At 39.6% G+C, this 16,419-nt stretch overlaps 1 protein-coding gene across 3 annotated transcripts in view; it reads right to left on the reverse strand.

Annotated features, from left to right (window-relative positions):
- Positions 1 to 219: 219 nt before the first annotated feature.
- MOB1B (MOB kinase activator 1B) overlaps positions 220 to 16,419 on the reverse strand; it is an 84,730-nt gene continuing 68,530 nt past the window's right edge. For all 3 annotated transcript variants that reach the window (XM_073340404.2, XM_073340403.2, XM_073340406.2), the window contains 3 exons: positions 13,984 to 14,117; positions 11,981 to 12,144; positions 220 to 11,234 (listed from right to left, as the gene is read on the reverse strand). In XM_073340404.2, the coding sequence (XP_073196505.1) occupies positions 11,157 to 11,234; positions 11,981 to 12,144; positions 13,984 to 14,117 (376 nt within the window). In that variant the 3' untranslated portion in view covers positions 220 to 11,156. The remainder of the gene's footprint in view (positions 11,235 to 11,980; positions 12,145 to 13,983; positions 14,118 to 16,419) is intronic.

Genomic DNA, 16,419 nt, shown 5'->3' on the forward strand with positions numbered 1-16,419 from the left:
CATGCAATAAGGAAAGGAGAGGACATCAGGTTCTTTTATTGCTATTGGGTCTGCCTGTAACACAAATATTCACAAATTCAAGTAGGGTAATTACAAAAATCTAATTTGTAGGAGGAACGTTCATGTGTGTACAATATACAGCTATATAACTAACTGAGTTCTATCTACAAATCAGAAATATAAATTAAACATGTCTGGGAAGAAAAAAGACAATCATGGTCAAACATAGCTATTTATTTTTTTCCTTATAAACAGCATTCAATTTCTTATTGAAAAAACCTAGAATTTAAATATTTTTTCATCCCATCACATACAGCAATCTGTATACATTATTTACATCTCTCAAATAAACATGTTGCAGATTTTCAGACATTCAACTTCTTTTCTAATCAAAAGCTGTTTTGATCTAAAACTAAAATACCAATCAATAAAGACTACAAACTGAAGCAATATTGGCACGGTTAGCTTACAGTACGGATTCCCATGTTGCATTTAATATTTTACATCTATTTTTTCTTCCAGCTGCTTTAAGATGTATAAAGAAGTGAATATGAAGGTTACAGTGTTGCTTTTGCAATATCCTTTTGCCTCCAGCAATTAATTTTTATTCAAACCTTATTCACTTTTATTGCATTCATCTCTCACCTCCATTGCACATCAAGGTATTGCTTCCAGTGGTAGTATTTAGCAATACAACTCCAGCATATAGGAAGAATCAAAACAGCAAAGAATTAAGTGTTCCCTCCAAGACTTGTGTCCCAAAATGTCCTTAGTTGCACATGTACAAAAATAATGAGTACAGTTTAATGGCTATCAAAATTAGTTTCCCCTAAAAATACAGTAATCTATGAAGAACAATTTAAGGAGAGGTCTTAAAACAAAAATGAGGTTTTTGAAATTTAGTCGTTTTGCAGTCTTCAGTTGTTAAGAGGAAATTATACTTAAAAAGGAGAAAAAATGAGCGTAATACTCTCAATGTCCATGTTAGTTATCTACTAAAAAGATAAAACATCAAAACTTTTACACAGTTTTAAAACCTCAACATTAGAGGTGCTAGTGATTCAGTTTGGAAAACTCAAATGAAGTTACCAATCAAGAAAACAAGGCTCTAAATAATGGTGGGAGTTTTCTAGTGGAAGAAACAGGCAGGTCTATATTCATGCTGCACCTTTAACAGTTCAGCTGAAAACTGTTGTTTTGCATACAATAACATAGCACTCCAAAAAAAAAAAAATCACCAGTGTTGGCTCGCACAAAAAACACCTCTAAATGAAATATTTTTAATAAAACTATGTATGGTGATTCAGGGAAAGGGGGCTAAGAAAGAAAAAGGAGGAATCTGGAAGGTAAAGAAAGTCAATAGCAGCAAATAGGCGTCTTATACCTGTGAAGTGAGTTTCAGAGAGTGTTCCGTTCCAAAATATTAAATAGACAACAGTACCCCTCTGTTTTCTATCAAGGTAAATGCAAAAGTTCAAAGTTCTACATTGCATAGTAAGCAGTAAAATAAACTGGAGACACTTGCAAACAGGCTATCTGCCCCCTTTAAAAATTGTTTTCTTTCTCCCCCTCTACCATGTTGGACATCAAATCAGCTACCAGCAACAGTCGGATGTGGCACATCTTCTCCACTTGTGCAGTTAACTTGAATCCCTGACTTGACTATGAAAGTCTGTGATTAGAATTTATCTACCATCCTAATTGCGTAAATTCCCTGGACCAAATTCACCTCTGGCATAAGATAGCAGAACACAACTAACAGAGTATGCCAGCAGTGATCTCTTCTCAAGGTAGATTACTTCCTGAAGTTACCACGCAAATCACCGATATAATCAAACACGCTGGTAGCTGCAATATAGCAAAACCTGTTTAAAACCTTATTAAACTGTAAGGCCTTAACCTATACTGGGAGCATAACCAGGTCAGTTGTGGCTTGCATGGTTCTGCTCCCGGTGTCAACAAGGCCTAACGCTCCAATGTTTAATATCAAAACAATGAAATATCTAACAGAGTATCCCTTTATAACATGGATCTAGACTAGTGTTGTGGTTTGTTCTGTTTTTTATAAGATACTGTTCTGTTACCAAGTTTACTAGAGTCCAGCTGAGTTTAAAAACCAAGATGAATTTTGCTTAATATTTTGATGTGCCCATGCTCTACAAGTGTAAACACACTCAATTCTGGTCCCAAGTCTTTTGCAAAAATATTTGAAAATTAAAATCTTAAAGTATAATACAAAAAGGGATACTCTATCCTATGCACTGCATTAGTATCTTAGATGCTATTATCTTCAAGATTAGTATAATTAAAGTATATTCCAACAGCTTTCTTTCAGACAGTGATCTCCAAGCTTTTATTACATATCTAGAAGTAGTGCTAAAAAAAGGTTTCCACCAACTTTTTTTCACAATCCACATTTCATACTTCCCATATGCTACTCAAGTCTCAACTTCAAAAGGTTTGTCTTCCCTGTTCAAAGAAGATGTAGTTTTAAGAGCCAAAACTATCTATATGAACAGTGACAGAATTAATGGCTTTCTAGATGCCAAGTAACAAACACAGCAGAAGAATAAGATGCCCATGTAAGACTAATATTCTACATATTAATTCTAATATTTGAGAGTGTGAACTGCAGAAGAGTGTCCTGAATTTTCATAGCTGCTGTTTTAAAATTGAGATCAAATATCCAAAGTGAGAAGGCAGACTGCCAAAATAAATACAGCTACTGCTCAGCTACGGTCTGCAAATCCCTGCTTTTAAGTTTTGGATTCTTCAGTTATAGCTTTCTACTCTATTTCTGATTAGACCATATAAAAACACCTTTTACTGCTCCATGCATTTTTTAAAAATTATTTACCGTGCCTGCAAGCCCTCAATAGAGAATGCTAATCCAAATAATCACAAGTAAATTGTTTTTTGAAGGGGCTTTCCGGTTAACACTGTTCTCATTTAGATATACAGCAAAGCATTGACTACGGCCATGTCTACATTACAAACTTACATCAGCATACAGCTGCTGCAGTTAGTACATCGCTTGTGTGAGCGCATATGGGGCTCGTTGTGTTAGCAGAGCGTGTAGTCACCAGGAACACTTGTATTGATGCATAAGTATCCCATTGTGCAACTCGCCACCATCCGGTGCACTTTTAGGCAGTTTTGACAATGTTTGATGGGGCAGAAATGAGTTGTACAGGGTAACTGGAAGCATGGGGTCAACTTTCCAATTTGCAACGGTCTCCATCCCATAGCACCACCTGTATCCCATAATTTTGAAGACTTTTTTTTCAAAATCCCACAAACCCGTGTGGCTCTCCTTGCTGTCTGCCATCTCTGACAAAAGCATGGATCCTGAACACCTCTGCACTATTTTAATGAGTATTGCAAGCACAGGGTGCACGATCCTGCAGTAAGTGCAGAACCAGAAGAAGAGATGCAGGGAACATGATGATTCCTTGGACGACAGATTGCTGTGGGACACAGCGAGAACCAATTCAAGGTTCTTGTTGGCATTCACGGAGCAGCTGCAAATGGTGGAGCACTGCTTCAAGGCCCAAGAAACAAGCACTGACTGATGGGATTGCATCATAATGCAGGTCTGGGATGACAAGCAGTGGCTGCCAAATTTCAGATGTGCAAGGCCACATTCCTAGATCTGTGTGCTGAGCTCACCCAAGCCCTCCAGTGCAGGGACACCAGAATGAAAGCTGCACTGACAGTGGAGAAGTGAATGGCGACTGCACTGTAGTAACTTGCAATGCCAGATTGTTACTGGTCAGCTGGGAATTAATTTGGAGTCAGGAAATCCACCAAGTGGGCAGTTGTGATATAAGCATGCAAGGCCATTAATCACCTCCTGCTAAGCAGGACTGTGACACTCTACAATGTGGAGAACATAGTGGATGGTTTTACAGCAATGGGGTTCCCAAAGCGCAGTCAAGCGACAGACGGCACGCATATCCCTGTTTTGGGACCAGACTACCTTGCTACAGAGTACATCAACAGAAAGGCTACTTTTCTATGGTTATGCAAGTACTGGTGGATCACCAGCGATGCTTCACCATCAGTGTGGGCTGGTCAGGGAAGGCGCATGATACTTGCATCTTTAAGAACACAGAACTGTTCAGAAAGCTGCAAGCAGGGACTTACTTTCTTGACTGGTGGATTACCATTGGGAATGTTGAAATGCCAACAGTGACCTGGGCAACCCAGCCTCATCCTTGCTCCCTGGGCTTATGAAGCTGTATGCCAGCCATCTTGACAGCACCAAGGAATGCTTCAACTACCAGCTCAGCAGGTGTGGCATGACAGTTGAATGTGCCTTTGGATATTTGAAGGGACGCTGGCGTTGTTTACTCACAAGATTTGATCTCAGTGAGAAAAATATCCCAATGGTTATAGCTGCCTCCTGTGTCCTGCATAATATCTGTGAAGCAAAGGAAGAAAAGTTTCTGCCAGGGTGGAGGTGGAGCAGGTGTCTATTGAATTTGAGCAGCCAGATACATGGACTGTTAGAAAAGCTCAATGTGGCGTTATATGGCTCAAGGAGGGTTTGAAAGACCATTTTAATAGTGAGCCAGGGTAATGTGTGTTGTAGTAATGTAGTCTGTTTAGCCCTATTCTTTTGCAGTCCAGAAGGAATTGTGAGGTGATTGCTGTATATGCAGAAATATAACATTGTTAATGCACCTATTAATTTTGTTTGTGAATGATCTTATGAGTTGTGTGATACTGTGCAGTAACACGTAATGGTCGCTTTCAGAACTGTGAATATCAGCCAGTACACACTGTGAACTAATAAAGATCAATTATGTTCCAACTAATAGAATTTTATTCTGTAACAAAATCTGGACTAAAAAACCAAAAATTCTGGCATTTCAAAACCAAATACATTTAAAACTTAATAAAAACTCAATAAATTAAGAGAACAGAACTTATGAAGGGGAAAGAACATTCATGTCCATTTCAGCTACACATACACAAACTGTGGCTTTCACACGTCAGCACATGTGACGTTGTGATGATCCTTAATGTCATCCAGGGTGGAGTGCTAGGGGTAGTGCAGCAACCCATGCTGCCACGTGGAATGTGGTGCGGGGGGGAGGTAGAGGAAGGTTCCGATAGTGAGGTCTCAATGGGCTGCAAAGGTAGGTGAGCCCAGGATTGTTGGTGCACCTGCAAGTACACCAGAGTCTTCAGCAGCTCTGTTTGTTGCCTGCGAAGCCCCATTATGTCCCGGTGCATCTTCCGCTTCTTTTCCTGGGCTTTTCTCCTCTACGCTCTAGACTGTCTGCAATGTTCATCCTCCAGTGCCTGTGCTCACAGTCCGCTTTGTCACTGGCTTATAGGATCTCACTGAACACGTCGTCCTAAGTCCTCTTCTTTCTCTTCCTTATCTTGCTCAGGCGTTCCACAGGTGTGGAGGGGAGACCCTGAAGGCCACAATGGCAGCAGATGCAGATAAAACACAGAGGTATCATTGCCATGTATTCGCTACGGAAAGTGAAACTTAACATGCTGAACTCGCTCCCTTTGCTCCCCAAAAGTTTTAAGCACTACATTCTCACTTCTGCTTGGATTGTTTGAGCATGGTGCTTGTCACAGCACCTGCCCTGCTGAGCCTGGGGAAACGAGGAGGGAATTGCTCAACTGCATGATTCTAGTAGTACAGGCCAATGGCAATGAATACTGGCACCATTTTCCACAGGCGGTGATGACTTTACTTAGTATCTCACTCCTGAGGGTAACAGAGGCAGAGAGAGCACAGCTGCTGCTGGTGTCCAGAAGCTGCCCAGGCCCGTATGCTGCTAGCCTGCGTACTACAATGGTACCTGCTAAAGTTATCACTGATTGGCGTGGGTAAGTGTCCTACCGTGGCAGTAGAAATAAGGCTGCCATCCCTAGAAACCTTTGGCACAGGATTGCAGAGTTCCTCCATGAAAGTTTCATTGAGATCTCCACAGGATTCAAGGACATCCCTGCGCGCACAAATAAACTGCTCTGTATGCCACCCCCCCTCACAACTCTAGAGGGGACGGAAAAGCAGATAGCAACGCTGCCTCTCTCGGTTGTACCACTCCCTCTTCTAGCACACGTAAATTAATGATAACTCAAAAGATGTGCCCTGCTACTTTGAGGTGGGGGGCATCTCTGTTATTGAAAATTAAACTACACATTTATCTGAGCTTTCTTCCCCTACATCGGGCTCTCCTGTGCGAAACTGGCTGGACTGCGCTGCAGTCAAAAACAGGTCCTGGCTCGCTGTGCAGCTGGATCCCCCCTGTTGTCTGTCCCCCATTCTTCTCCTCCTCTTCCTTGTCCACCACCTCCTCCTCACTGTTCATGGCGTGGGTCTGTGACTCAGGCTCCTCAGACGTATCCATGGTGCTTTCAGAGAGGGGGGTGATTTCTCCACCAAATACAGCATGCAGCAATTTGTAAATGCGGCAGGTCTGTGGCTTGGCAATGGATTGATTGTTGATGGCCTTCTGGTATGCCTGCCACAGCTCCTTGGCTTTCCTGTGGCACTGCTGCTGGTCCCTGCTATACCCCTTCTCATGCATCCCCTGAGCAATCTGCTCATAGATGTCCACATTTCTACCGCTAATTCGGAGCTGTGCCTGCACAGCCTCGTGTCCCTGAAGGCCCAGGAGATCCAATACCTCCTGTGTACTCCAGGCAGGAGCACATCCGGAGCATGTAGGCAGCAGCATCAGCTGGGCAGTTCCGCTGAACAATGGAGAGCTGCTAGGTGTGCTCGCCAAGCCAGAAAAAGGAATGTCAAAAATTAATGGGGCTTTAAAAGGTGCGAGTTGGGGAGAGACGCTTCTGGCCTCTGTGCCACCTGAGCAGCAGAATTCACAAGGGTGATCAGTGTGGGGCAGCTGCTGGAGGACAATAACAGTCACATAAATAACACAGTGTCTACACTCACAGTGCGTCGACCTAATCCTATCAACCATAGCTCTACACCACTCGGGGAGGTGGTGTTATTAAGCTGGCATAGCAGGGAACTTATGTCATCAGGAGCCACATTTAAGTGAAGACATTTGCACAACGAGGTCAACGTATGGTGCCTTTTGTCAACATAACTTTGTAGTGTAGACCAGGCCAAAGTCTAGTGCCTTCTAGAGATGCAAGAAGATTACCAATTGTCAAAATATTTTTCCTCTTGCCAGAAGCATAATCTGCACACTGAACACCCACACTGACCAGTAAACCAATACTGATTACAATAAGCTCAGCAAAGCAGTTTTCAGTGGAAATGAAAATTAATGACGCAGATGCCGTTAGCTATTAAAAGCAGCACCACTTACGCCTCCATACAATTAAAAGCCTGTCAGTGTATTTCCATTACAAGCCCCCAGTTTTCAGCTATAAAACATTCTTCAGACTGAAGCGAAGCATAAAAGGCCACAGACCCAAGAGCAATTAAAAAATTTAGTTTTCTTCATGTCTGAAATGCATTAGAACAGTTTGTTCAGTTTAAGTTTTAGGGGGTGACTCTGCCATCTGAATAGTCAGATGGATGCCTTTATGTGCCCCGGTAATTCAAAAGAAAAAGGCTTCAGAGCCATTTAGTCTGTTGAGTTAATTATCCAGGAACTAAAAAGACCCTCGGACCATAACAGATCTACAGTTAATTATAGCTAGAGTTCTGAAACTGGATTTAGTATTTGGATCAGTTGTCTACCCCATCCCATACACATGAATAGCCTCCAAGGAGCCCCCAAATGCAAGGAAATAAAATATTGAGACCAATACTCAGGCATCGACTTGTGCAACTCAGCCTAGATAAGTATTGAGTTCCCTATGATCTTACTTAACATGGAAGACCAAGAGCAGCCCCTTTTATGTGCACAGCACAGTTTGCTAGGAGGGGGAGGCATAGGGAACCTCTTTCTCCAACACTTGAATGAGACATGGGGGGACTGGTTCTTGCACAAGCCAGTATACCACAGCCTCAGAGTGGGCATGTTCTGACACTAGGGAGTGCATTCAGACGTACAGCCAGCTACTGCATGCACTGCTGCTGAAGCACATCCAAGCTGCCCTTGCTGTGGACTCCTGCAGTAAATTACACATTGCTAAGCTCTTCCTAATACTGGCCCAGAGCCTATAAACTCTAGGAACAGTGAGTTAGTAAAACGTCAGGTGTGAATATTTCAGTTGTCGGAAAATAAATTGTGTTCATACCCTTTTTACTTCTTTCTGATGTAGGAAGAGCTCAAAGATCTTCTTCCCAAGACCAGGTAAGATTTTGTTTTTTTCATATAAGGGAGAGACTGGAACATCAGCAATTGAGAAAGGAGGAGATTTTAGTCTGATTTTTTAAACCTGTTTTTTGTTCAAATATGTGAAAGAAAATCAATCTGTGTGAAAGATTCAAACACCTTGACCCTTCAACTGTGGGCTCAGAAAGCTCCCACTCCGGTTTTTCAAGGAGGCTTCCAGAAAAAACAGGAAGCCACGACCTAATATTTCTAATATAAGAGAGCAAAAGAATGGCAGCTGCTTCTCCTTTTCACCCCATTTTTTGGGAACATCTTTCAGACCTAGATATATCACAAAGAAGGAAAAAAAGACACAAACCCAATTGCTTCCCCCACCCCTTGGCAGCTTGTCTTTAAGGCCAATAAAACCCTGTGCTGTAATTTGACCTGTAAATCCAAGATATAGATCAGCTAACATACACCCAAGGGATTTGTATATCTTAAAGAAATGTTCTGATGAAGCTGAGGGAATGTCTGAATGTTAAATTATAATTTTAACTTTTCTGCTGCTATCAATTGCCGCCATACTAGTGTAATCAATTGTAAGATACAACGTGAGCGTGACTTACCTGAGCTTCCCTTACTAATTTGTAACAGCTATCTAAAACGTGGTCTTTCTATACAGGAGAAGCAATGAACAGAGTATCAGGGCAGTTTGCTAGTCCATAGCTGGATTCCCAGAACTATGCTTAGTTCAAGTAACAAATAAGGTTACGATATCAGTAATCAGTTAAGCAAACAAAAAGTCAGCTAATATCAGCTTTTGCTATACTAGAAATCTTTTGCCCAATTGGAGGATATTTGTTTAGGTACAAGATTGTTTTCAAGCTTCAGATGATTTGGCTCAGTAAGTAAGTAATAGTAAAGCAATGGAGTTTCCTATTTCAAGAATGTGGGCCTGACTTCCAAAATTAAGTGTGTATGTAATCTGTATATGCAAATACCACTTACATCCGCATGCACAAATGGCCAGTTACAAATTTTGCAGGCTCTTTGCATGTGTAATTGTGTTTTTCCATACATAATTACCCACTCCTAACTATCAAAGTCAAAAATGTGTGTCAAGCAGAGGTGTGTGAAATGTTTGTATGGTTTCAGGATATCCTGCAATACTTCTATTGTTCTGTCACAAACTGTAAAAATCTAAAGATCACCAAGGTTCAAGAGCCATGCTAGTGTGTAATAATAATAGCTAGTTCTTTTATAGTGCTTTTCATCTTTAGCTCTCAAAGTACTTTACAAAGGAGGTCACTATCATGGATCAATTTACATCTTTGCATCAAAATCATGTAAAATCTGTGGTTCTGCTAAGTTATGATGCAAGAGCAAGTGAAAACTGGCTACTTTTTCATTTTGAGACTTGGCACCTAGATATCGATGATACTATGGGGATGGCACATTACAAATGTGTAAGACAAATGTATTGGAAATCAAAATTTGACAGATACAAAGATACACAGATTGAAAGCAAAGACACGTTCCATATGAATTTCTGAGACGGAACCCCCTGAGTTTCACATAGCTATAGCACAGCTATATGTCCAAATAGTAGTCTGTGGACCACTGGCGGGTGGTCAATGGAAATGTCTTGCCACATGGTACTGGTTCTCCCAGTTTCCAGTTTGAGAGAAACTGGACCAGAAAGGGAGGGAGATATGAAATAAAAGAAAAAGGAGACTGTGTAATTGTTTTCTCAAAAAGAACAAAAGCACTTGCCGCACTAAAAACAGCTAAAAATATACAAATATTACTTAATATAACTTTCCCCAAGTAAACAATTGCTGTAGTTGCCACAGAGACCTCATACAATTATGAACAAGACGGGCTGTGGGCCTTCTGACTGCAAATAGAAAGTGGTCCACAAGACAATCTTTCTACAAAGAGATGTTCTCTTCTGGAAAAGCTTGAGAATCTGAGCTCTAATCTCGAGTTAGCTTTTTACTGTTCATGTTTAAATGCCATCACTCCAGTGGATTTAAAACAAGATTTTTCTTAATATTACTTGTGTGTCATTTTTGATGATGAATAAATAGATCCTTCCTTCTCACTGAAGATACTTTTGCAAATTGGTTGGCTCATTTGGGAAATGCTAGGAAACTTTATTAAAGGAAGTAATGTACTTTACAGTACATTAGGCTGGCCTGAGTTGATATTTATATTAACAAAATAAATATAAGTAATAAGGAAAGCAAAACTACAGTGGAATGGAGAGCCAGCCCTCTGCTATCCTGGGTTGTCCATGATTTTAAAATCTTTATCATTTAGGTGTGGTGACTAGGACATGATCTGAAGTGTCACCATCGCTATAATTTTTCATTTTTACTTTTTTTGTTTTTTTAGAAATACCTAGTTTTGAGAAGCTTTATATTAATCTTTTTTAATGGTGATACTTTGTATTAAAAGCTGGAGATCACGGATTTAAGTAAGTTATGGCTTTTGTACTTTAAGCATATATATTCTAAACCAAGCATCAGTAAGTGTCCTGGGTAGGTTATATTTTCTGTTTCCAGCAATGTTCAGTATTGTGTGTGCTTTGCACCTCAGAAGTGAGTCTGCCAAGGCACTTAGAGAATGTAAGTTTTTTAGGGACTTAGTGAGAATGGGCTACAATTGACACAAAAGAGAACCCATCCATCAGCAGTGTCAAATCCCCCAACAAGCATACTTCCTTTATAAACACTCAAAATCTACTAAAAATCCACAATGAGAAAAAAAAGCCATTTACTGCATGTCCCTAAAAGACAAAGATTTCCCCTAATAAAAGCACAAAGAGTGGATCTTGGCTGCCTGTAAAAACAGAACAAGGTTTTGTTTTGTTTTCAAAACAGAACAAAACAAACAAACAGAAATACCACACGCTTGCTATTTGCACAAATCCACTTCCTTTTATCTATCCTTAGAGGTCAGTTTTTCAATCAGTTCTTGAAGTGGAGCCAGTTCTCTTCTGTCAATAAGGTTGAATTCCTGTAGAAAGGGGGCGAGGGAAGGGGAGAGAACAACATTTTACTTGCACAGACAATGTCATGTTAGTACCAGCTTTACATTTAATTATAAAGTTACCCTGCAGTTTGCAATCGTCCAGGCTTACCTGTTAGCCATTTTCAACATCTAGGTAGCTGGTTCAAATCCAATCTAGGTCACTAATGACTAAATATGGTTACCATCAACAGAAGGCTATTCAGCAGTCTATGTGAAATGAATTAGTGTGTTCAATAAAGTGCCTGGTAGAGCTATATTCCAAAAAAAGATTTTACTTCACACTCAGTAAACTCCCTTCTCAGATCCTGTTCTGTATTAAGGCCATTCAACAATGCAGCTCAGACAGTTGTTCCCCTTTTATAACTTCTAAAGGGCCACCTCCTTGGTGGAAAAACAGTAGAAGCCAGTAAATGCACTCTTTGCAGCTTGATTTCAGAGTTTTCTTCTTCTACTGGCTGTGAATTAAGGTTTTCTTTGGTACTTGTCTGTTTTGTGGAAACATGTCATAATCCATTGTTGCAATCTGTTAATACTTATAGCAATAATTATACACTGGAATACAAGTAAGGTAGCATCTTGGGCTTAGAGCTTCCCAATTATGTAACAACACCTGCTTCTATACCAGCTGCTAGAAAACTCAAAGAATGGTATTTTTATATATCAACATTTTAATATATCCTGTCTTCAGAGTAAAAGGCAACCATTACCATAGCATTCTTATGCTAATTTACCTGAACAAAAAAAATAAAGTGCTTGAAGGATGTATTAAGATGTGCCTCTTCTTGCAGCTGGATCACTGGATCAAAGTGCTGGTGGTAAATGTGAGCATAAACTCTAAAGAGACGCTTTAGAATGGTCTTTGCCACTGACATGAAGTTCTTTGGGAAAGGAACACCTAAAAAGAAATAAATGTATTGTAAGCTCTTTGGGGGCAAAGACCATGTCTTCATAGATTTTAAAACCAGAGGGACTATTATGATCACTTAGCACATAACACAGGCCATGATTTCACCCAGTGATTCCTACATCAAGCCTATAATGCCTATCTGAGTTAGAGCCTATGTTGCAGAAAGACATCCCATTCTTGCTTTAAAGACTTCAAATGATGGAAAATCCCCCTCTGCGTAAATTGTTCCAATGGTTACCCTTGCTGTCAAAAAAAAAATTGCACCTAATTTCTACTTTGAATTTGTCTAGCTTCAGCTTCCAACCACTAGTCTGTTAGATTAAAGTGTCCTCTACTATCAGAAATCTTCTCCCCATGTAGGTACATAACTATGATCAAGTTACCTCTCAACCTTCTCTTGGATAAACCAAATAGATTGAGCTTCTTTTGTGTCTCACCGTACGACAGACTTCAAATCATTCTTGTAGTTCTTTCCTGAATCCTTTCCAATTTATCAACATACTTTTTACTCTGTGGACACCAGAATCAGATGGAGTATGTGAGTAGTGGTCTCACTTATCCCTTACACTGGGGTAATAAAACCTCCTTACTCCTACTCAATATTTCCTTGCTTATACATCTAAGGATTGCATTTGCTCTCTTAAGCTACTGCATCACATTGGCAGTGCATGCTCACTTGGTTATCCACTATGACCCTGTTGGTCATTTTCTGAGTCACTGCTTATAGTGACCCATCCTATTAAAAAAGTGACCCATCCCCCATCCTATTAAAAAAGGTCTTCATATATATATATATATATATATACACACACACACACACACACACTTGAACAGGGCCAAACAAAATGGAGATCCAAGCCCTCTGTGCACTACACTAAGATAAATATTAAATAATTAAAAACACAATAAACATTACTGTTAATAATAATAAAAGCAGTTTTCCTCTCCCCCAACAGCTCTGAACTGAAGCACTAAAGCAAATGCCATTCTGCTAACAGGTTCTACATTGCCACCTACTGAGCAGGGGATAGTTGGGAAGAGGGATGACTTAAAAAACCAAACCTATTATAGGTTCATTGCACCCGACTAAAACCATGAACAAGTAAAAGCAAAAGCCATTTGATTTTGACAGACGGTCCATTTTCTAAAATGGGCTGTCATTAACTGCTTCCTGAATAGTGCCATGCATTTAAAGAAGCCTCCTCAAAACATAAAACATTTCCCAATTTATTTGTAAACAGTAAGTTCTGTATTCACAATCAAGGATGCAATGCTGATCCAGTCGGGGAATACCTCCTTGGGGCTATGCTTATTTTGGTAGTTGGGAAAACACTATATTCTGCAAAAAGATACTGAGGATAAGGTACAGGGGTTGGAATTACTTTTCCTCCTATTTCTCTAGGAGAAACACTCTACTTTTTAAAAGGAGAAAGCTGAAGAATCAATGAAAATACAGTTGCTTATTTAAACAGAAACACCCTTTTTCTACATCCTGAATTTTAACAGGTTTTTATTAAGGATTGCTCTATTATGTATCATGTCCGATAGCCAGGCACACAAATTGTACCTGCTTAAACACATGCAAGTACCTTTCAGTGTATTAATACATTGTTCTTTAACTGTCCTACAGCAGTCACTAATAATTTAAGAAACAACTCAATATTCAACAGCTCACTATTTCTGTTTATTGCTGAGTTCCCTTTGGGGTTGAATCAATATTTTTTCCATCCTGTAAATTCAGACACAAAGCTACACATGCTTTTTTCAATGCTAAGAGATCTTAATAGTCCTGTACAACTGGATGCTGATTTCACTGTTCATTTTTACCTATTTTGGATGGAAATAGTGTTTCGTCATCCAGCTGATCCTGGACCCAAGTCATCAGGTAATCAATGTACTTTGGTGCTGAGCACTTGATTGGTTTCTTTATGTTTGTCCCATCTGCCCAGTGATACTCGTATCTGGGTTGGAACAGAAAGGTAAGACATCTCTTGAACACACAACTGAGTCATTCATACAAAAGCCTTGGAAAGGTTTTTCATTTCTGTTTAAGGATTGAACTTGATTTTTATACTTCTTTTAGAGACACTCACTCCAGGTCCTTCCCCACCACCAACTCAGAAATGAAAAGGACTGCTGAGTGCTGAAGTCCTCCCAAAGGAACCAATGAGCTATATTTTATATCTATCTATATATATAGATATAAAAACAGATATTCCTCTAAATACAAAACAGAATGATACTGCCAGTTTAAATCCATGTGCTTTCAGATAAAACATTGTTACCTATCCTACAAATCTGATCTTAAATTATTAGAACTGAAAGAATTTAAATAAATCTTAACTTTTAAACAGCTTAAATTTACTCTTCATTTTTTTCAGCTTGGACTGAAAATAGCCTAGTCACTTTCATTTTCTATTCTTAACACAATAGCAGAATGCTGTGATGTTTCACTGGCAAACAGCAGAGGAATGTTTGTTTAAAAATGTTTCCTCCAGAATTAAAATTATGAGAACAATTTTATTTGTCATACATCGTTGTAAAAATATATTTAAAATATATTTGTTTTACACAAGAGCAAAATTGTAGACAATTTAATCAGACAGTGCCTGTTTTAAACAATTTAAAGTGTTTTGTCAGTTAAATCAGCAACTAGGAGAACCTTTTCATAATAATTTTTAGAAGAGAGATCAGTTACGGCAATAAACAAGACTAACGTTTATTTACACATCTCTCTTGGTTTATCAAATCATGGATAGTTCTTTGAAAACATCTAGTCAATGTACAACAGCAGTCAAAAAAGCAAACAATGTTAGGAACCATTAGGAAAAGGACAGATAAGAAGACAGCAATATCATAATGCCACTAAATAAATCCATGGTACGCCCACACTTTCAATACTGTGTGCTATTCTTGTCTCCCCATCTCAAAAAAAGATATATTAGAATTGGAAAAGGTACAGAGAAGGGCAACAAAAATTATTAAGGGTATGGAATAGCTTCCATACAAGGAGAGATTAAAAAGTCAGATTTTTCAGCTTGGAAAACAGGTGACTATGGGGAGATATGATAGAGATCTAAAGTATCATGAATGGTGTGGAGAAAATGAATAAGGTAAGTGGGTTGGCACACTGCTGAGAGCGAGGAGCTATTTAAAGAGGCAGATTCAAATGAGGATATATAACTGTTCTCACAGCAGACATGTAAGGCAGAGGAACAGCAATTTCCTATTTAATTAAGTTATTAGCTTCGGCCAAAATTGAGATTTGTGGATACTCTTCACTTCTAAAAGTCAGGCCTCTTTTGTTTAGGTGCCTGAATACAAAAGTGCTGAGCACCCACAAATCTAACTGAAGTCAAAGGGATCTTTCAAGTGCTCACTCGGGGGGGGGGGGGGGAGACTTGCAAGTCTAACCCTAAATTTGGACTTGCAAGTCTAACCCTAGACATCCAGATGTGAAAATTTTGGCCGTCATGTTTTTTCTGGTGTGTACCTATTGGCAGACATGAAACACAATGAGAAAAGGGGGAAATGAAGCAATACTCAATTTCCCCTCCTTCTTAGAACCTTGTAAACATATTACTTTAACAATATATTTTATACAGACTAATAATTTTTCAATGTGCTTGATCTGCTTATGGTTACGTGGCAGTTGATGTGGCAAATATAGTAATGAGGACTGATGATGGAAAGCAGGCGTAGCTCGTTTTGGTTGGGTTGAGGAAAGAATATGGTTATGAATAGGAGACATTGTTTTAAGACATGAGTAAGTGAAACTTACTATTTTCTTTCCCTATTTTTATTTTTCTGACAATTAATCATACAATGGACGACTGGGTAGTGGAAGGCAGAACAATAAGGACTCTTCGTGCTGTTGCTACTGACCTCAATGGGCACGTCTACGCTAGAATTTTTACCCGAGTTAATCGATTGCTAGTTGCTCAAGGTACCAAATATGCTTGTAAAGGGCTGGTCTGGTAAAATCTCCAGTGAAGACCCAGAGCCACAGGAACAGGACTGAGCCCATAGTGCATGACTATGTATATGTGAAGAACATAAATTGACCCTTGGCTAATAAGAGAAATCATTCCAGTCTTATACCAGCAAGCAGTTCCCCATCTCCAAGCAAGATCTCAGGTCAGGGAGGTATGCAAAGAACCCTAGGAAATAACTTCCTGTACTTAAAGGTCCCTTCCTAAGATAGCTGCTGGAAAGACGTAGTGAGTGTGAGCTGCAGAGACCCCAGACACAGACACCCAGAAG

The sequence above is a fragment of the Lepidochelys kempii genome, chromosome 4 (genome assembly GCF_965140285.1).
Source record: "Lepidochelys kempii isolate rLepKem1 chromosome 4, rLepKem1.hap1, whole genome shotgun sequence".
Taxonomy (NCBI): domain Eukaryota; kingdom Metazoa; phylum Chordata; order Testudines; family Cheloniidae; genus Lepidochelys; species Lepidochelys kempii.